The sequence below is a fragment of the Bufo gargarizans genome, chromosome 2 (genome assembly GCF_014858855.1).
Source record: "Bufo gargarizans isolate SCDJY-AF-19 chromosome 2, ASM1485885v1, whole genome shotgun sequence".
Lineage (NCBI taxonomy): Eukaryota > Metazoa > Chordata > Amphibia > Anura > Bufonidae > Bufo > Bufo gargarizans.
The window spans coordinates 63,773,740-63,790,776 of NC_058081.1; the positions used below are offsets into that span (position 1 = coordinate 63,773,740).

The 17,037-nt window shown below is 45.1% G+C and overlaps 1 protein-coding gene across 1 annotated transcript in view; it reads left to right on the forward strand.

Moving 5' to 3' along the window:
* The window catches only part of STXBP2 (syntaxin binding protein 2), a 51,383-nt gene extending 34,827 nt beyond the window's left edge, over positions 1 to 16,556 (forward strand). Inside the window, exons 14-19 of the mRNA XM_044279054.1 lie at positions 8,018 to 8,156; positions 9,725 to 9,831; positions 11,639 to 11,737; positions 12,458 to 12,546; positions 12,638 to 12,795; positions 13,834 to 16,556. Of these exons, the coding sequence (XP_044134989.1) occupies positions 8,018 to 8,156; positions 9,725 to 9,831; positions 11,639 to 11,737; positions 12,458 to 12,546; positions 12,638 to 12,795; positions 13,834 to 13,913 (672 nt within the window). The 3' untranslated portion in view covers positions 13,914 to 16,556. The remainder of the gene's footprint in view (positions 1 to 8,017; positions 8,157 to 9,724; positions 9,832 to 11,638; positions 11,738 to 12,457; positions 12,547 to 12,637; positions 12,796 to 13,833) is intronic.
* Positions 16,557 to 17,037: the final 481 nt, after the last annotated feature.

The window sequence follows — 17,037 nt, forward strand, 5'->3', positions numbered from 1 at the left end:
TTATATGACGGCCTTGATACTCGGCATTGGAACTTGTATATTTTACTTATCTACATCCATGAATAACTATTGTTTTGAAATAACTTTTAACTCTTCTCAGAAATCCAATTAATAGAAACTTACTTCAATGTTTCTGTACCTTCTACAGGATACATCCTAATTGATACATATATGGTGTGTGTGTATGTATATGTGTATGTATATGTATATGTATATATATATATATATATATATATATATATATATATATATATATATATATATAATTATATCGATACATTGTTACATAGACAACACATTATATTAATATATTAATTATTGGTTAAAATATGTTGTAAACTAAATATTCCATACAGAGATAGATAGAGAGATAGAGATATATAATATATATATATATTATGAATATATAATTTTATGAATATATAAATTGAACCTCATACAGCAGGTGTGCCTCAAGGATATGAATTCTTATCACGTCATGGCTTATCCATGAAACAACCTTGTTCCCTTCAGACAGACATGTCTGAGGAAGCTGGTGTACTCCCCATAAATAAACCCATATACAATGTCCGTTCATGTTCACAATTTTTATATAAACTGAACTTGCCATGAACTCATCTTGGCTTCCTCAACCACATAATAGAACTTTGGTTCAGGCTGATTTTATTCTTAAAGGCAATGAGATGAGCATACATTTTGGATGTAATGTCATTAGATAATATTGTATACTTATGAAAATGCACAACAGTCCCTCATGTGACCAGCGGGAATGGGCTGACTAGTCTGGGTCCTTGATGCGATACCTATAAATGTATGCGAGGTTCATACAGAAAATGGCATATGGACTGTATATAGCAAACCAGGGGGCATAGTTCACATGTATCAGATGGGTTCTTTAGGGGTTGTACAGTATTAGAAAAACATGGCTGCGCTCTTACAAAAATCAGCGCCTCCCCTCAGGTGTCCAGGAAGGTTTTAGACTAGGTCTCGGCTCTCTAGGATGTACCGTTCCTGAGAGATTCCCCCTGCCCCCCCCCCAAAAAAAAAATGCATTAGCCAATAAAAGCTTGGTCACATGACCCTCATCAGCCAATAGAAGCTCGCAGGTCCTCCAGCCGCTACATACACAGTTGTACTCCAGGTTTCCATAACAACCCAGCCATTTTTCTTCACTGCTGTAGGAGAGCTTTAAAGGAAATCTGTCACCAGGATAATCGCTATTGAAATAAAGCCATGGCCTAATAGCACTTAGTACCTTATTTCCAGATGTGCCTTTGTTCCAGCAATAGATGGTTTTTATCCTCTGAAAATCCAGTTTATTTGGTATGCAAATGAGCCAGTAAGGTGCCCAGAGGGGCGTCACTCTTGCAGGAAGGAGCCCAGACATGCCCCCTGCCACAATGTGTCCACCCTCAAAAGACTTAAAACCCCGCCTCCAGGTCCCACTAAGCCACGTCCCTGATCCGGTTAGGCTACGCCCACTCCTGAGCCAACGGGGATTGAAAAAATGAAGGTAAAAATCAACTTCTGTCATTTGCAGAGGTGGGAGGGAGGGTGACTTTCTCCCTGCAGGTCACGCTCAGACAGCACAGTGCTGCTGTCTTAGGCCTCATGCACACAACCGTTGTTTGGGTCCGCATCCGATAAGTATAAGCATTTATATTGCTGGCGCCCGTTCCGTTCCGCAAATTGCGGAAGGCAACACGAGCGGCTTCCGTTTTTTGTGGATCCGCGGTTTGCGGACTGCAAAAAAACGGAACGGTCGTGTGCATGAGGCCTTAGAGTGAGCTGTTCAAAAGGACACTCCTCTGATCCGGTTAGGCCACTCCTCAGCCAACAGGGATTGAAAAAATGAAGGTAAAAATCAACTTCTGTCAGCTGCAAAGGTGGGAGGGACGGTGACTTTCTCCCTACTGCTCACACTCTGACAGAACAGTGCTGCTTTATTACAGTGAGCTGTTCAAAAGCACACTCCCCTGATCCGGTTAGGCCTTGGCCCCTCCCACTCCTCAGCCGACAGATTGAAAAAACTGCCGACATGGCCGGACGTGTCTGAGAGCTGCTCCGGCTCCCATCATCAATCCTGACTAATCCTGCTGCTTGTAACCCAGATATTTCACCCAGAGCCCGAGCCCAGGAACCCCAAGGGGCCAAACATTGATTATGGGTCCTAGTAAAGCGCAACAAGCGGCGGATCGCCTAAAAGAGTTCACTCGCCAGGAGGCACAACATGGCGCCGCCGCTACCTCCTCTCCTCGTGCGCCACAAACCAGGGGGCAATCCGGGCAACCCAACGACGGAGACGGAGGGGGAACCAGAGCTAACCTTGCAAGCCTCTCGCAGCCAGTTGATGGCAGCTATCATGGGATGCCAGTTGTCTCTCACAGGCAAGATAGAGGAGGTCAGAGTAGACCTAGGCCTCCTGCGCCATGATGTTCAACAGCTGTGGGAGCGGTTCCGGCTCACAGAGGAAAGAGTGTCCGAGCTGGAGGACTCGACCAGACCTCTGACAGCTAGAATATCTGCTGTGGAAGGAGCGGTTGAGATGTGGCGTCAGAAATGCGATGACCTCGAAAACCGTTCGAGGAGAAACAACACTTGCATACTTGGCATGCCTGAGAGAACCGAGGGACCCGATCCTGCTACATTTCTGGAGGGATGGTTTAAATCGACGTTTCCAGATGCGGCCTTCGCAGTGGAGAGGGCTCCCCGGGTTCCAGCTCGGATGCCCCCACCTGGGGCCCCTTCAAGACCGCTTCTCGCCCGCATGCTCAATTGGCGGAATCGCGACCTCATCCTGTCTAAGGCAAGAGTGAAGCAAACCATTACCCTTGGATCTGCTAACATATCCCTGTACCCGGATTTCTCAGCGGAGTTACAGAAGGAGAGGCCCATTTACATCTATCAAGAAGCGTTTGCGAGACCTCGACTTGCAATATTCCATGGCTGGCCTACCCTGCCCGCTTGAGGGTCCTAGATGGAGGGAAGTCACAATTCTTCTTCAATAACCCCAGGGATGCCAAGGACTGGCTCTTGGTGAGACCCAGGAATTCGCCCCAGAGATGAGGTGATACTTATTCAAGGGAAGCTATATCTTGTTGTCCAGGACCGGACATGCCTGCCTTCTGTTATCTCTATTATGGGCTATGAATGTTTTATTGGACTTCCATGTGAACGTTATACCGGTCAACTAGCAGGTGTGAGAGACCCGTGGACATCACTGAAACATATTTCAGGTACTGTCCAAGCAGTAATACGTTACTGGCATTGTTGATCACTTATCTAGGGAGCCAGTTCTCTCACCTGCACCAGTTTGATCTACCTTTACACTGTGCAGGTCCCCCACTTTCATCGCCACTGAAGTTACGTGTTCCAAACATGTTTATTACCCAGCATGCTGGGCTTTTCTGTTGAGTTATCTGTCTAACTGTGTTTATGTTAATTGGTGCATCACTTATTGCTGTGGTATACATCGCTTTGGTAGCTTTAAATTATGTGATTATGGATTTCCTGGACCCTTCCTATATTCCTCCAGTACTCATGGCGTCTGTAACGATTTATGTCCTGGAATGTACACTGTCTGGGAGGTCCCAGGAAGCGTATGGCGGTGTTCGCACAAGTCTGCATGTATAATTCGCACATATTATTTCCTCAGGAAACCCATAACACAGCTGAAACGGAGGGTAGGCTGCATAAGCCGTGGGTGCAGTGGGCAGTTAGTGCATATGGTACTTCTTATTCCAGAGGGGTGTCCGTGCTGGTTCACCGCTCGGTTAGATGGGAGTTACATCAGGAAATGGTTGATCCTGAGGGCAAGTACTTTTTTGTGTTTGCACATTTGAATGGTGTACCCTATGTTATACTCAACCTATATATATACCCCCTCCTGCCAACCTCTCTGTCCTACAAGCTGCGGCGGGTTTTGCAGCTCAATTTCCGTTTTCTAAGGTATTGTGTATAGGAGACTTTAATTTAGTGGTGGATGAGTCAATGGATAGGTTTCAGGCTAATCCCCGTGACTGCACTATCCGCACGAGTGATTCGAGGCTTAGGCGCTTTATCTTGGAGCTGGGGTGTTTAGACGTGTGGTGGGAGAGGAACCCTTCTAGTAGGGAGTTCTCTTGTTTCACGCCTTCCAAGGGGGCGCTGTCCCGCATTGATTATTTGCTATGTGACGCGCAGGCCCATCCCATAATTTCTGATGTAAAGTAGGTGCCTCGGGGACCGTCTGATCATGCACCTATTGTGGGGACGTTGACCCCTCCTGGTGGGGAGACACGAGGCCACAGTCTTCGCATTCACCTGTTCTGGCTGTCCCTGATGATCATAAATGATCGCATACCGGACCAATTGCAAATGTTTCTGGAACTGAACAAAGAAGGGGGTAGTGATGCCCTCACCCTCTGGGATACCCTAAAAGCTTTTTTACGAGGATGCATTAAATCTTCCATCTCTTACATCAAAAAAGCTGCGAGGCTTAAAGAGGAGGAGTTGTGCGTACTTTGCAAGACAGCCGAGCATAAATATGTTTCTGATCCTACTGAGGAGAACAGATTAGATTGGATGCTAAAAGGCAGACAATATTTGCTATGTTTACAAGAAAAGAGTGACCGTTAGCTCTTCTTCCTCAAACAACAAGCATTTGAGTATGGTAGCAAAACGGGGAAGGTCCTGGCCCAGGTTGTCAGACATTACACTATGGCCCCCCCATTATCTGCATTCAGGATGCAGAGGGTGCTGTGGTTGAGGACCCTAGCGGGATTTTGAATAGATTGAAAGAATTTTATAGTGAACTGTATACCTCGCAGTCTCAATATACCCCATCTGAACTTCGAACATATCTTGATGAGGTGACTCATCCTCAATTATCCCCCTTGGACAGGGGGCTACTTGATGAAGAGCTCATGTTGGAAGAGGTAGTTGCAGCCATCAAAGGTCTGGGCCCGGGGACTTCCCTAAATTCAGACGGTATTCCTCTTAAAGTATACTCTAAATATGAAGGTGTCATAGGACCTAAATTGCTCAAGATGTATGCTGCCTCCCTGGAAAGAGGTAATCTCCCTGATTCATTGTATGATGCCTCTATTGTGATACTCCTGAAGCCTGATAAAACCCCCTTAGAATGTGGATCCTACCGCCCAATATCACTATTAAACCTAGACTATAAAATACTAACCAAGATTTTAGCAAATAGGTTGAACAAGGTGATTACCTCCATTGTTCATGAGGATCAATCAGGCTTTATTCCGGGTCGCTCCACCTCCAGCAATATCAGGAGAACCCAGGTAGTTGCACAGGTGGGCTGTGCGGATGGCAGACAATGGGCCTTGGCCGCACTAGATACGGCCAAGGCGTTTGATTCCATTGAATGGCCATCCTTGTTGCAGGTCCTAGAATGCTTTGGCTTCGGCCCTACCTTTGTCAATTGGATACGGGTATTATACCACCGGCCCACGGCTAATATTTCGATCAATGGCTCTTTATCTTCTACCTTCCCATTAAACCGGGGGACCCGGCAGGGGTGTTTTTTGTCCCCCCTGTTGTTCGTGGTGGCAATTGAATATTTAGCCATTAGAGTACGTTAAGATGCCATCTTTAAGGGGGTATCCTTGGGAGGTAGGGAGGACAGGTTGGGGCTGTATGCGGACGACCTTATTTTGTTTATGGATTCAGTGGATACATCCCTATCAAGAACTTGTTAATCGCTTTGGTAATTTCTCGGGTTTGCGCATTAACTGGTCCAAATCAGCCCTCATACCCTTATGGTCCCTGAGTTGGCCCCCTGTATATTACAATCTTATGGTGGTGGATCACTTTAAATATTTGGGTATTATTATTACCAAAGACCCTGCAATGTCCCACCAGCTTAACATTGTTCCCATTGAATCTTATGCTGTAGACAAATTCAAATCTTGGACCACATTGCCTTTATCCGTAATGGGCAGATTGAATCTTGTCAAAATAGTCCTCCTACCCAAGGCATTGTATTTATTAGAACACACCTGTGCCCCAGTTCCGAGAAGTTTTTTTGAGCGACTACACTCTGCAATTGCAAAATTTGTGTGGGGGAAAAGAAAGGAGGAAGCTGGCTTTGGCTAATTTACAGAGAGGTTGGCAGCAGGGAGGAGCAGCTCTGCCCGATCTATTTTTATATTTTTTTAGCAGGTCAGCTGAGATTCCTGACCACTTGGGTCACACAAACTCCTCTACCGAATTCCGAATCGGCGCTATCGGCGGCCGAATATTGCCCATACACGGGTTGGCTCATCAGGTTTGGAAGGCTGCAAAACTTCAACAATACCAGGACCTCCCTGATGCTGTTGTACTATAGATAACCCTATGTTCCCACACTTGTTGCATTGTGAGGTTAGAGTTGTCTGGGAAAACTATGGTGTACTCACCTTGGGGGAGTTGTATGAGAAAGGTATCTTATACTCTTTCACTCAGCTTCAGGAGAAGGTAGGGGTTATGCGCTCTCATTTTTAGATTCCTGCAGTTGAGACATGCCCTACATTTCTCTATTTCATAAGGACACACGCGCCATTTCAAAATATCCATTGATTGGCATACTTAAGACCCAGGGGCCGAAAGGTATGATCTCCACCTTTTTTATATACACACCTCTTTGATCTTAAAATACGTTCCAAACCTCTGTTAGTGGAGACCAGGTGGAAAGAGAGGATACCACAACTCACTAAGGAATGGTCAGATGCTCTGAGTGCACCGTCTAATGTATCGCCCTCTCTCAATATAATAATAGGCTGTTTCAGCTATTCATACTCCACAGGAGCTACTTAACACCCACCAGGTTGTACAAGATTGGAAGGATAGATCACACTAGATGCCACAGATGCGCTCAAACCAATGCGGATTTCTGGCATCTTATATGGGACTGTCGGCGTGTACAGTCCTTTTGGAAGAAGGTAGTGGATATTATGTCTTCTTTGATCGCAGAGGTAGTACCCTGTTGTCCTAAGATATGTCTTTTGGGTATAGTGGAAAGTGATAACCGCACATTGTATATATGGACCTTTCTGAGAGAGACTCTATTCTTGGCCAGGAAAGCAATAGCACTTCGCTGGATGGCAGACAGACCGCCGACCATAGGTCAGTGGAAAGCGCTGGTAAATCAGATACTGCCTTTTGAAAGAATAATGTATGGTAACAGGAAATGTCCTCAAAAATTTTAGAAGATATGGGGATCTTGGTGCTCCTCTCCGATCACGGCGCTTCCATCTCATATGCACTCTGTTCAAAACACATAACATATCTTTTTGTTGTGATGCTGTGGGTAATATTGGGTTAGGTAGAGTTTTGTATACTACTAGGTGATGTTATATATTGATGTTACTGATGTCCCACATGGGAAAATGTGCTTCATATTTGCCAGTACCCGAAGATGATATTGCAGTGTATGAGTATGTAAATTTATGTACTGGAATGTTGACATATGTGATAATGTACCAATTTTCACGATAAAAATTTAAAAAAATTGACTTCTGGTCCCGCTAAGCCACGCCCTGGTCTGGTTAGGCCCCCCCCCCCCCCCTTTAACTTCACTGTACTGTAACGGGGGCAGGCCCCTGTGGAGGTCACTGTTAAGGGGGTGGTGTGCTGTGAAAGTCACTGTTAAAGGGGAAGGCTGCTGTAAAGGTCAAAGTTAAGGGGGTGGGCTGCTGTGGAGGTCCAATTTTAAGACACAGGGCACTGTGTGAGGGGGGGGGGGGGTCAGAGTTAAGGGGTGGGGGGCTGTGGAGGTCACTGTTTTGGTGGCGGGGTCACTATTATAGTGGATAGTGTTGATATCTTTTAACGACACACAAACATTAAATTAAATAGATTAAATATACCCGAGTGAAGCCGGGTCCTTCAGCTAGTAATATATAATAAGGGGACGATGAACCAGGAAAATCTGTAGATTCACATTAGGTGTGAGACAGGTGCATGTCCCTAGTTATACAACACAGAAATGAACTCTCCCAATAAGAGGATTGTCACCATCGTCTTCTTCTTACAGGACTTGGCCATGGGCTCTGATGCTGAGGGTGAGAAATTAAAGGATCCCATGAAGATCATTGTTCCTGTGCTTCTGGATCCAGCCGTCAAACCTTATGACAAGATCCGTATTATCGTGCTGTATATTTACCTGAAGAATGGTACGTGCCTACCTGGAAGTCAATTAGGAGGCTTCTTGTCTTCTGTAATGCAAACCAGCTGACTAAATAAGCACCAAATGTGCCCATGCTATTGATGGCCGATTTTAAAGGGGTTGTCTAATCGGAGACGACCAGTTTCACATTCAACTGCAGATCAGACTCCAGGTGCCATTGGCAAACAGCTGATTTTGCAGAAGATGTGAACGATATGGTGGCCTATCATAAGAGTCTTACAGAGGAGACCCTAACTGGGAGATGCTCCCTTCTGTATACCCTAATAGATCATAAGGACAAGGTCTCTTTTCATACAACACCTGTACATCATTTGGTTCCTGGTAACTGCAGCTACGTAGTACATAGTAGATAGCACTGCTACATCTGTATGGAGTTGGAGTAGTTTGTACATAGACTGCTCTATCCCCCATTGACACAGGGGCACATTTATTAAAGGGGTTTTGCCATCTCAGACAATGGGGGCATATCGCTAGGATGAGAACAGAGCAGGGAAATGAACAGAGGGCACAAGTGCAGCAGCCCTCCATTCAGTTCTATGGGGCCGACGAAAATAGCTGAGTGCTGGCTCGGCTATTTCCGTCTGCTCCATAGAAATGAATGGAAGCAGGGGCCGCGTGTGTGCGGTGTGCTCCCATTCACTTCTATGGGAGCAGCCCTTGGTGGTGGCTCGAGCCCCTGGAAATCTGCGGTCCTCCAGCCACAGCTCTCCCTGCGCTGTTCTTATTGTAGGTGCGGGTCCCACCTCTGGGACCCGCACCTATAAGACAATGGGGGCTTATCCTAGCGATATGCCCCCATTGTATGTGATGGGAATACCCCTTTAAGAGCGGCGTTTTAGGCACCGGTCTTAATAAGGCCCTGCGCTGGCGGTGGATCTGCCGAAGTTATGAAGAGGCGCCGTCGGATCTACCACCGCTTCTAAATGAAAGACGGCTTCCTTGCTGTCTTGCATTTTGACCATTTTATGTGCCTAAACCAGGCGTAGAAAATGATGAATGTCACCGCTCACACCACGCCCACTTTTTTAGACCTGGCATGAGCGGGGAGAATTCGCAGAGGGTCCCCAATATCTGTCCCAGCGACTAATTTACTGCAAAATTACAACGTATGAGAACATGTAGTTGGAATGAGTCCCCTTTCCAAAATTAGCAGTCCCCAGAGGCCGCATCGGGATCTTCAGACCCTTTTTTTGCATGGTCCCTTTAGTCACTGGTGTGGAGTGTGTCTTTTTTCCATGTGTCCCATTGAAGTTTTCCCCATGTAAAGGAGCTCTTATTTTGAACCACACCTCCGGTGGCCACAACCCAAAACAGCACCACGCCATGGGTTGTGTCTGGTATTGAAGTACATGGGAGTGAGCTGCAGTACCAAACACAACCTCTGGTCCAGAGTGGTGCTCTTTTTAAAGCAAAGCTTTTGTAATCCTGTGCAACCCCTTTAACCACGGGAGCAGTTTTTTGCACTCTGCCGGCTAGCTACTGGCTGGGAAATATCCTCACGCATGAGTGACTAGTAAGACATGGATGGCTTATCTCTAATTCTCCCACATGTAGGTATAACAGAGGAAAACTTAACCAAACTAATCCAGCATGCCAACATACAGAGCGACAGCAACATCATCCGCAACCTACAGCGCCTGGGAGCCCGTGTGATATCCGGGGTATGCTATCATTAAACTAATTTACACCCCTTTAAAGTGAGATTTCTGCTTTACTATGCTTTTGCTCATTGCACAGATAGCCGGTAACCGTTTCCTTCCTTCCTTTAAGGGTCCATTCACACGTCCGTATGTGTTTTGCGGATCTGCAAAACATGGACATCGGCAATGTATGTTCTGCATTTTGCGGACTGCACATCGCCGACACTCTCATAGAAAATGCCTTTTCTTGTCCGGACAAGAATAGGACATGTTCTATTTTTTTGCGGATCCAGAAGTGCAAATGCGGATGCAGACAGCACATTCTGGCCCCATTGAAAATGAATAGGTCCGAACCTGTTATGCAAAATTATGGAACGGATGCGGACCCATTTTGCAGACGTGTGAATGGACCCTTATGCTCTTCTTAGTTTCCCCTTGTCTTGACTGATTTTGGTGCTTGATGATTTCTTTTGCCTTATTCCCTCACTTCCTGAAACAAGCCTGTGTAGCATGGAGAAGACAGTGTCTTGTACAATATGGTATCTTGTCCCGTGACCATTACATTATAGTTATTCCAATGTACGGTCATGGTGGTCCACCTTGCTAGACCACCTAGATTAAGAAACCTGTATAGACCTAGTTCAGTAACTGATGCCGATTACTGCTGGAGTGCAGTTACTGCAAAGGATCAAGAGTTATAGAAGGGCATAATGCAACCTATGGCACATTGTGTGACGGAGGCATTACTTCAGGTCATGTCTACTTGAAGGGTAGGTACACCTTGGCAACCAGTTATATTTCTTCAATTCGCAAGCAAATGCCTTTTTGTGTTTTACAGCGTCCGTGTAGACCTATAGGTCTGTGTGGTCCGTCCCTCCTGACCAGAAGTTGTGTTTGGTACTGCAGCTCGGTCCCATCTACTTTAATGGAGCTGAGCTGTAATCCTAGCTCTGTGTGACGGTATTAAAGCGGTGTTTCCAACCTAAGGCAGAAATGGATCCGACGGGAAGAAGTCCTTCCTTTTATATTTTCCATTCCTTGTGTATCCATTTCTGGCTTTGGCTTAAACTGCATGAACAACTGTCACAAAAAAAACTACTTGTATGATTCCAGCCGTACTTGTATACATTAGCAGGACCACGAGAGGTAGGGAGCAGATGAAAGAGGATAACTGCAACATCAGACTACACGGGTTAACCTGTTGTCTGTTATCATGGGGACACACAGGTCTGATGTAAATGGTTGCAAAAGTGTACATAGCCAGTAAATTCTTAGAGCAGTTGTCCATTTCCTTTCTCTCTTGAAGAAGACCCCCTAAGACAATGATAAAATTGTTCCATATTCCAGCACCTTAAAAGGGGGGCCACCCAGTCCCTGGAGCACTATCATGGATGTCCCATTCCTGATCACGTGGACCACTGCAGCCATCCAGTGGCCACAGCAGTGAGATGTCCCCAAGTGGCACATGACCATTGAGCCCCTGCTGGTTGGTGGCATAGCACCCCTGAAAAGTGCATGGCTGCAGTGGTCTAGGTGGCCAGGGAAGCAGCAAGGATGGGAGCCTAAGCTCTGGAATAGAACAGCTTGCATGAGGTGAGTGTGTGTGTTTTTTAAACAGATTCCTGTTGGGTAGTAATTTTTTTAATTTTTTTTTAAGTGGGGTGAGCGAAACCCACTCGCCCCAAAAAAAAATAAAAAAAATGTTTATTTAGTTTTTTGTAGAATGATCCTGTAAATATCATCATTCAGAATTTGTGTATCCCTGAGATCATTTACGTCCCTGTATCTAACGAATATGATGCAAGCATTTTCTTGTTGCCTCGTGCAGCAGCCGTCCTCCACACCCAACAAACCCGACAGAAAGATCCGGCCAGAGTCCACCTACCAGCTGTCTCGCTGGACACCAGCACTAAAAGACATCATGGAGGTATATTTGCTGTCAACATTTAACAACCCCATCCTCAATCTTACCCCTGCTAACTAAATAAGGAAAACCCTTAGAGAGGTATTCCTATCTGCCATTTATGGCATATCCTCAGCGTATATCTGACAGATGCAGATCTCACCTGTGGGACCTGCATCTATCTCCTATATGCTGTAAATGTGCCATAGTTGGCTGAGATGGGAATACCCCTTTAAAACAAAGTCCTGCCTTTATTAACCATATGTATTTTTGGTGGAGAATTCTGATCTAATGAATTTGATAAATCTGTATAGTGGTCAGTGCTCCTTACATTGAAATAAGTGTAAAACTTTACATGCTGGCTTCCCGCAGCCACCACTAGAGGGAGCTTGCTGCATATTGGTTATACATTGAACTGAATAGTATGCAGCAAGCTCCCTCTAGTGGCAGATGCTGGCTGCCAGTATCTTCGGTTTTAAATCCGTCTCTGCAGGGATATTTCTGACCCCTATAAAGATGTAGATGTAAGAAATTCATCATCGGAGATTAAATAAAAAAATGAATGTTGGACATTCACCATGGAAATGGCCATGCCGCAGTAGTCCCATTCATTGGGCTGGCCAGTGATCATCGATATTTAACCCCCAGGTTGCTGAGATCTTCCTTTTACTTTTGCTGCATTTGCCTGGCAGTTTATAAATGTCTGTGTGACTCCATTACACTGTGCGTGTGGCTCTTCTGTAGGATGCCATTGAAGACAAGCTGGACAAGAAACAGTGGCCTTTTGTGTCAGAGCCCTGCAACCAAGTGAGCAGCTCTCAGGCGGCGGTGAGGTGAGGAATGACGGTCTACGCAGGGTCTGATTGTAGTGTTTGGTTCTGAATGTTGGCTTTCCCTTTTTATACTTTTCTTTCTGTTTTGCAGTGCGCGGTTCGGTCACTGGCATAAAACGCGCAGCGCGGCAGAATACAGATCAGGACCCCGACTTATTGTCTATGTCCTGGGAGGAGTTTCCATGTCTGAAATGAGATGCGCCTATGACCTGACCAAAGCCACGGACTCAAAATGGGAAGTTCTGATGGGTAGGTTTTGCTTCCGATTAGGTCCAGCTTTAGAGGTACCTGGGATAATTTATTTGGGAATTGTGTCATCTTCTGGCATGTTATTTACTATAAAGGGGTTGTCTGGGCTAAGGCTAGGCAATGGTATAAAATAAATAACCAAAACTCACTCATTCAATCTTCTGCCGCTCTGGTCCCAGTCAGTCATGATGTCATGTTCATCATTCATATGCCTGCTGCAGCCAGTTGCTGGCCTCAGTGGTCGTGTGTGCAGTGCTGAGACCAGTGATTGGCTGCAGCATTTGCATGATGTAGGTGACATAATTGCTGGTGTGGCAACGGGGGATTGAATGGGTGAGAATAGGCAATTTCTTTTATACCGTTGCCTACTCTAAGCCAGACATTTGAAAATCTCAGAAAACCCCCTTTAAAGGGGTATTCCGGTTAAGGTTAGGGGATAACTATTAGACCAGTGGGGGTCCAACCATTGGGACTCCACCTATCACGAGAATGGGTACCTTGTATCCCCCAAAATGAACGGAGCAGCAGGTCCGGCATGCAAACGGCTGCTCCTTTCATCTCTATGGGAGTTCTGAAAATGGTAGAAATGAATGGAGCAGCATTGTGCATTTCGAGGGGTATGGGTACCCATTCTTGTGATCTTGTGGGGGTCCCAGAGGCAGGACCACCACCAATTTAATAGGTATCCCCTATAGGATAGGTGATAACTTTTAACAGCCAAAATACCGCTTTAAGTGGAATTTTAATTGACCACAGTGTATGACAGCCCTTGTACTTCCAAATTAGAGCGCCACTTTAAAGAGGTTGTGTAAGATGATGGTCTACTTTGTTTTTCCCTGCTTGTCCACAAGCAGGTACTGCAGCAATTACTTCAATAGGGCTGAGCTGCAGTACCAGGCACAGCCTGTGGATAATAGTGGTGCTATTTCTGGAGGTAGCCAACTCCATTATTATTTATTTTTATCTCGCACAATCGTATCTTCCGTTCACATTCCGTTTCCCTGGCTGAATTAATCTTTGACTTGTTCTGTGTCCCAGGCTCCACTCACATATTAACACCCACCATGTTCCTGGATGGCCTGAAGTCTCTGGACCAGCAGCTCCCTAAGAACGAGTGAATGCCTCCTCCATCTTCTGTTTTAATTTCAAGCCCTTTGGTTCGGATCTTCACCCTCATTCGTAACATTCCATAAGTCACACTTCGGCGATGCCAACCTCCTGAGGGCACCGACCATGGGGACATTCTCCACTCTGCCAGTGTCCTCTCACCATGGAGGAGCAGGTGTACCCCTTCTTTATGTCAGTGGGGTCCACTCACTACCTTATTAAACCAGGTTTTACCAGCGCACAAGGTTTCCTTACTCTCAGGGCCCTGGAAAAATGATCCTTCTTAGTTGTGTTTCTATCAAATGGTTAACCCAGTTTCGATAATATATATTTTTGTAACCAGAGGGGGAAAAAAAAAAAGATTTCTGAAGGATATTTATATTGTGATAGTGTGCCTTACACAACCTGCTATTCTGCCTGTCTGCATACCCTCGCCTCCTGGGTCCACCCTCCACAGACATTTCATGGCCTGTGCTTCAGATCTGGGAAAGCTGAGTAATATATGGTCTATAGTGTCGTATTTGTATGTAATTATTTCTATCCTGTAACTATATGTGCACAAAACGGCTTATTTAGGTTGGCCCCTGCTGGTCAAACTGTGTAATAGCAACAAAAAAAAAAAAAAATGATTTCATTTGTTGATACAGGTCATTTACTAAGGGGCCAGAACTAGTGTATAGAATTTTTTTTTTGTGGCGATACAGATGGAACAACCCTCACGGTTTGTAGTAACAATCCCTTATTAATAAGGATGGTTCCTTATCGCTATGTCTGCAGCAATCTGCTTTCTATCAATAAAGCTTTGAGGAATTGAATTTTGGGGAAGGAGGCTGGTGGATCTTCTACCACCCCCAGAGAGTTTGATGCAGGGGATGTTTTAGTTTCCACCATTCGGTGTAGGATCTCTTGACTGTTTAGCAGGAAGGACTTGTGTGAAACTGGATGAAGAGTCCAGGGTTTGTGCACATCCGCCCATGTCAGTGCGTCTACAGATGGTGCTTTGCGTTGTTTTTTTTTTTTTATATTGCAAATGGAAATATATATGTGCCTTTTAATATAAACTATATACATGTATGTGTTTAACAGTATTCTCCTCATGTGATAATTTTCAGTCACTCCTCCAAGGGAGGTGTGAAGTAGATGGCCCATAGCCACCAGTTATGATAAAAATCTCCCCACGGCGTGTATAATCTCAACCTGATCTTTGTCAAGGAAGTCTTGACTACAGATGATGGGTGTTCTCCATATCCAGCTGCTCTGGTAGCAGCTGTATCTCCGAGACTTTCATGAAGAATCTGTAATTTTCCAAAAGGTCCACACATCTTTTCCATACTGGACCTGGGTTCTTCATAATACAGCCAGTCATTGCATATGAAGACCACAAGTGACATAGAAAAGATAAAGATCTATAACCATAAGGACTGATGGCATATATAATTATTACAGTCATTACTGACCACTAGAACCACCACCAGTGCCTAGAATAATGGGGGCAGAGGCACCAATGTATCACCAGGTGGGTTTAATGCCTCTCCCCTGGGCATAAGGAAATTTAGGAGGGCACGGTCAGGACTCCTCAGTAACAGCCAGTATGAGTGGCTCCTGTTCTTGTATCACAAGGTCAGACATTCAGCTTCCCCGCTTCACCCCCAGGTGCCACGTTCTGTTGGGGCGTCTCTGGAAAGTCCCAGCAGTTGGGCCCCCACCATGCAGACATTAATGGCATATCTAATCCATATATACCATCATTGCCTACTATAGGAAACCTCATTTGGCATTCTCCATAACGTTCTAAGCACAGGCGCCTTTGACGTGAACCCCTATAATATCAGGAGATCATTTTGTCTGCAGTTGTCCCACAAAAAATTTAACATTTTTCAAACCAGCACCTGGATCTGAACACTTTTGTAATTGCATGTAATTAAACATTTAGTCTAGCCACTGAGTTATTCAATAAAATGTATCTGTATAGCGCCACCTGCTGTTTGTTCTTTTTCTATATTCTCTGTCCTGCTCACTGAGCTTGACACACATGCTCAGCGCCATCCTTCAACTGTCACCAGCTGCAGCAGAATGGACATGCCTCCTGAGAAGGTGCATGCCCCCTAAACTGTCAGCTTGTAATAAATCTAGCAGAGCAATTGCAGCAATAAATGTGGAGATCTCTGGATCCATGTGAGGTACAGGACTGGTTCTAGCTTTGTTAGAAAGAGGTTGCCATGTACTAAATTATATCTGATGTTTAATTTTTCAATTACTGATGGGATAACCCCTTTAAATAAAGCTTCTCCAATTTTAGTTGGGTGCAACCAACTTGGACAGGCACAGATATGAACTATATAGCTGCTTATGAAGAATTGTGATCCTGACACCAAGGTCACCCATGGACAGTCACACTTGCTGCAGATTGTACTACTCTTCTGCCAGTGGTGGGCGGTCCCATTCAAGCGAGTAAGGCTCAGATGTAATACTACACACGACCTTTGTAAAAGAGTGGTGCTGTTCTTGGCGTTAGAAGCTCTGCTTCTCTAATTACATATTGACTTTTCTCAAGTATGGTCTGTAGCCTTAGTGATGGGCAGGTATACATAATAAGGCTCCATTCACACGTCCGTGGTGTGTTGCGGACCCGCAACACACCCGCCCGGCACCCCTATAGAAATACCTATTCTTGTCCGCAAGCTGAGGACAAGAATAGGACATGTTCTATCTTTTGTGGAGCTGCGGACCCGAAGATCGTGTCCGCATCCATTCCAACCCCATAGAAAATGAATGGGTCCGCACCCGTTACGCAAAATTGCGGAATGGATGCGGACGTGTAAATGGAGCCTAATAGGAACAGTGCTGATATAATGATATGAAAAAAAAAAATATATATATATATATATATATATATATATATATATATATATATATATATAGCCACCTCAGAGTCAGTTTGCTTATGGGCTTCACTGCACCTTTCTTGATTAGTGATCTCCACCTCGAATGTAAGGAATTGTAGTCTCTGCTATGGTTCTGTCTTGGGAATGTGTGGTCCACAAGGTTTGTCTATAGCTAAGCTCCGTCTGCTTCTTATAATTGTATATTTTACAGTTTTTACTAAAGAGCACGGAGTACAACCCATTCCCTTTA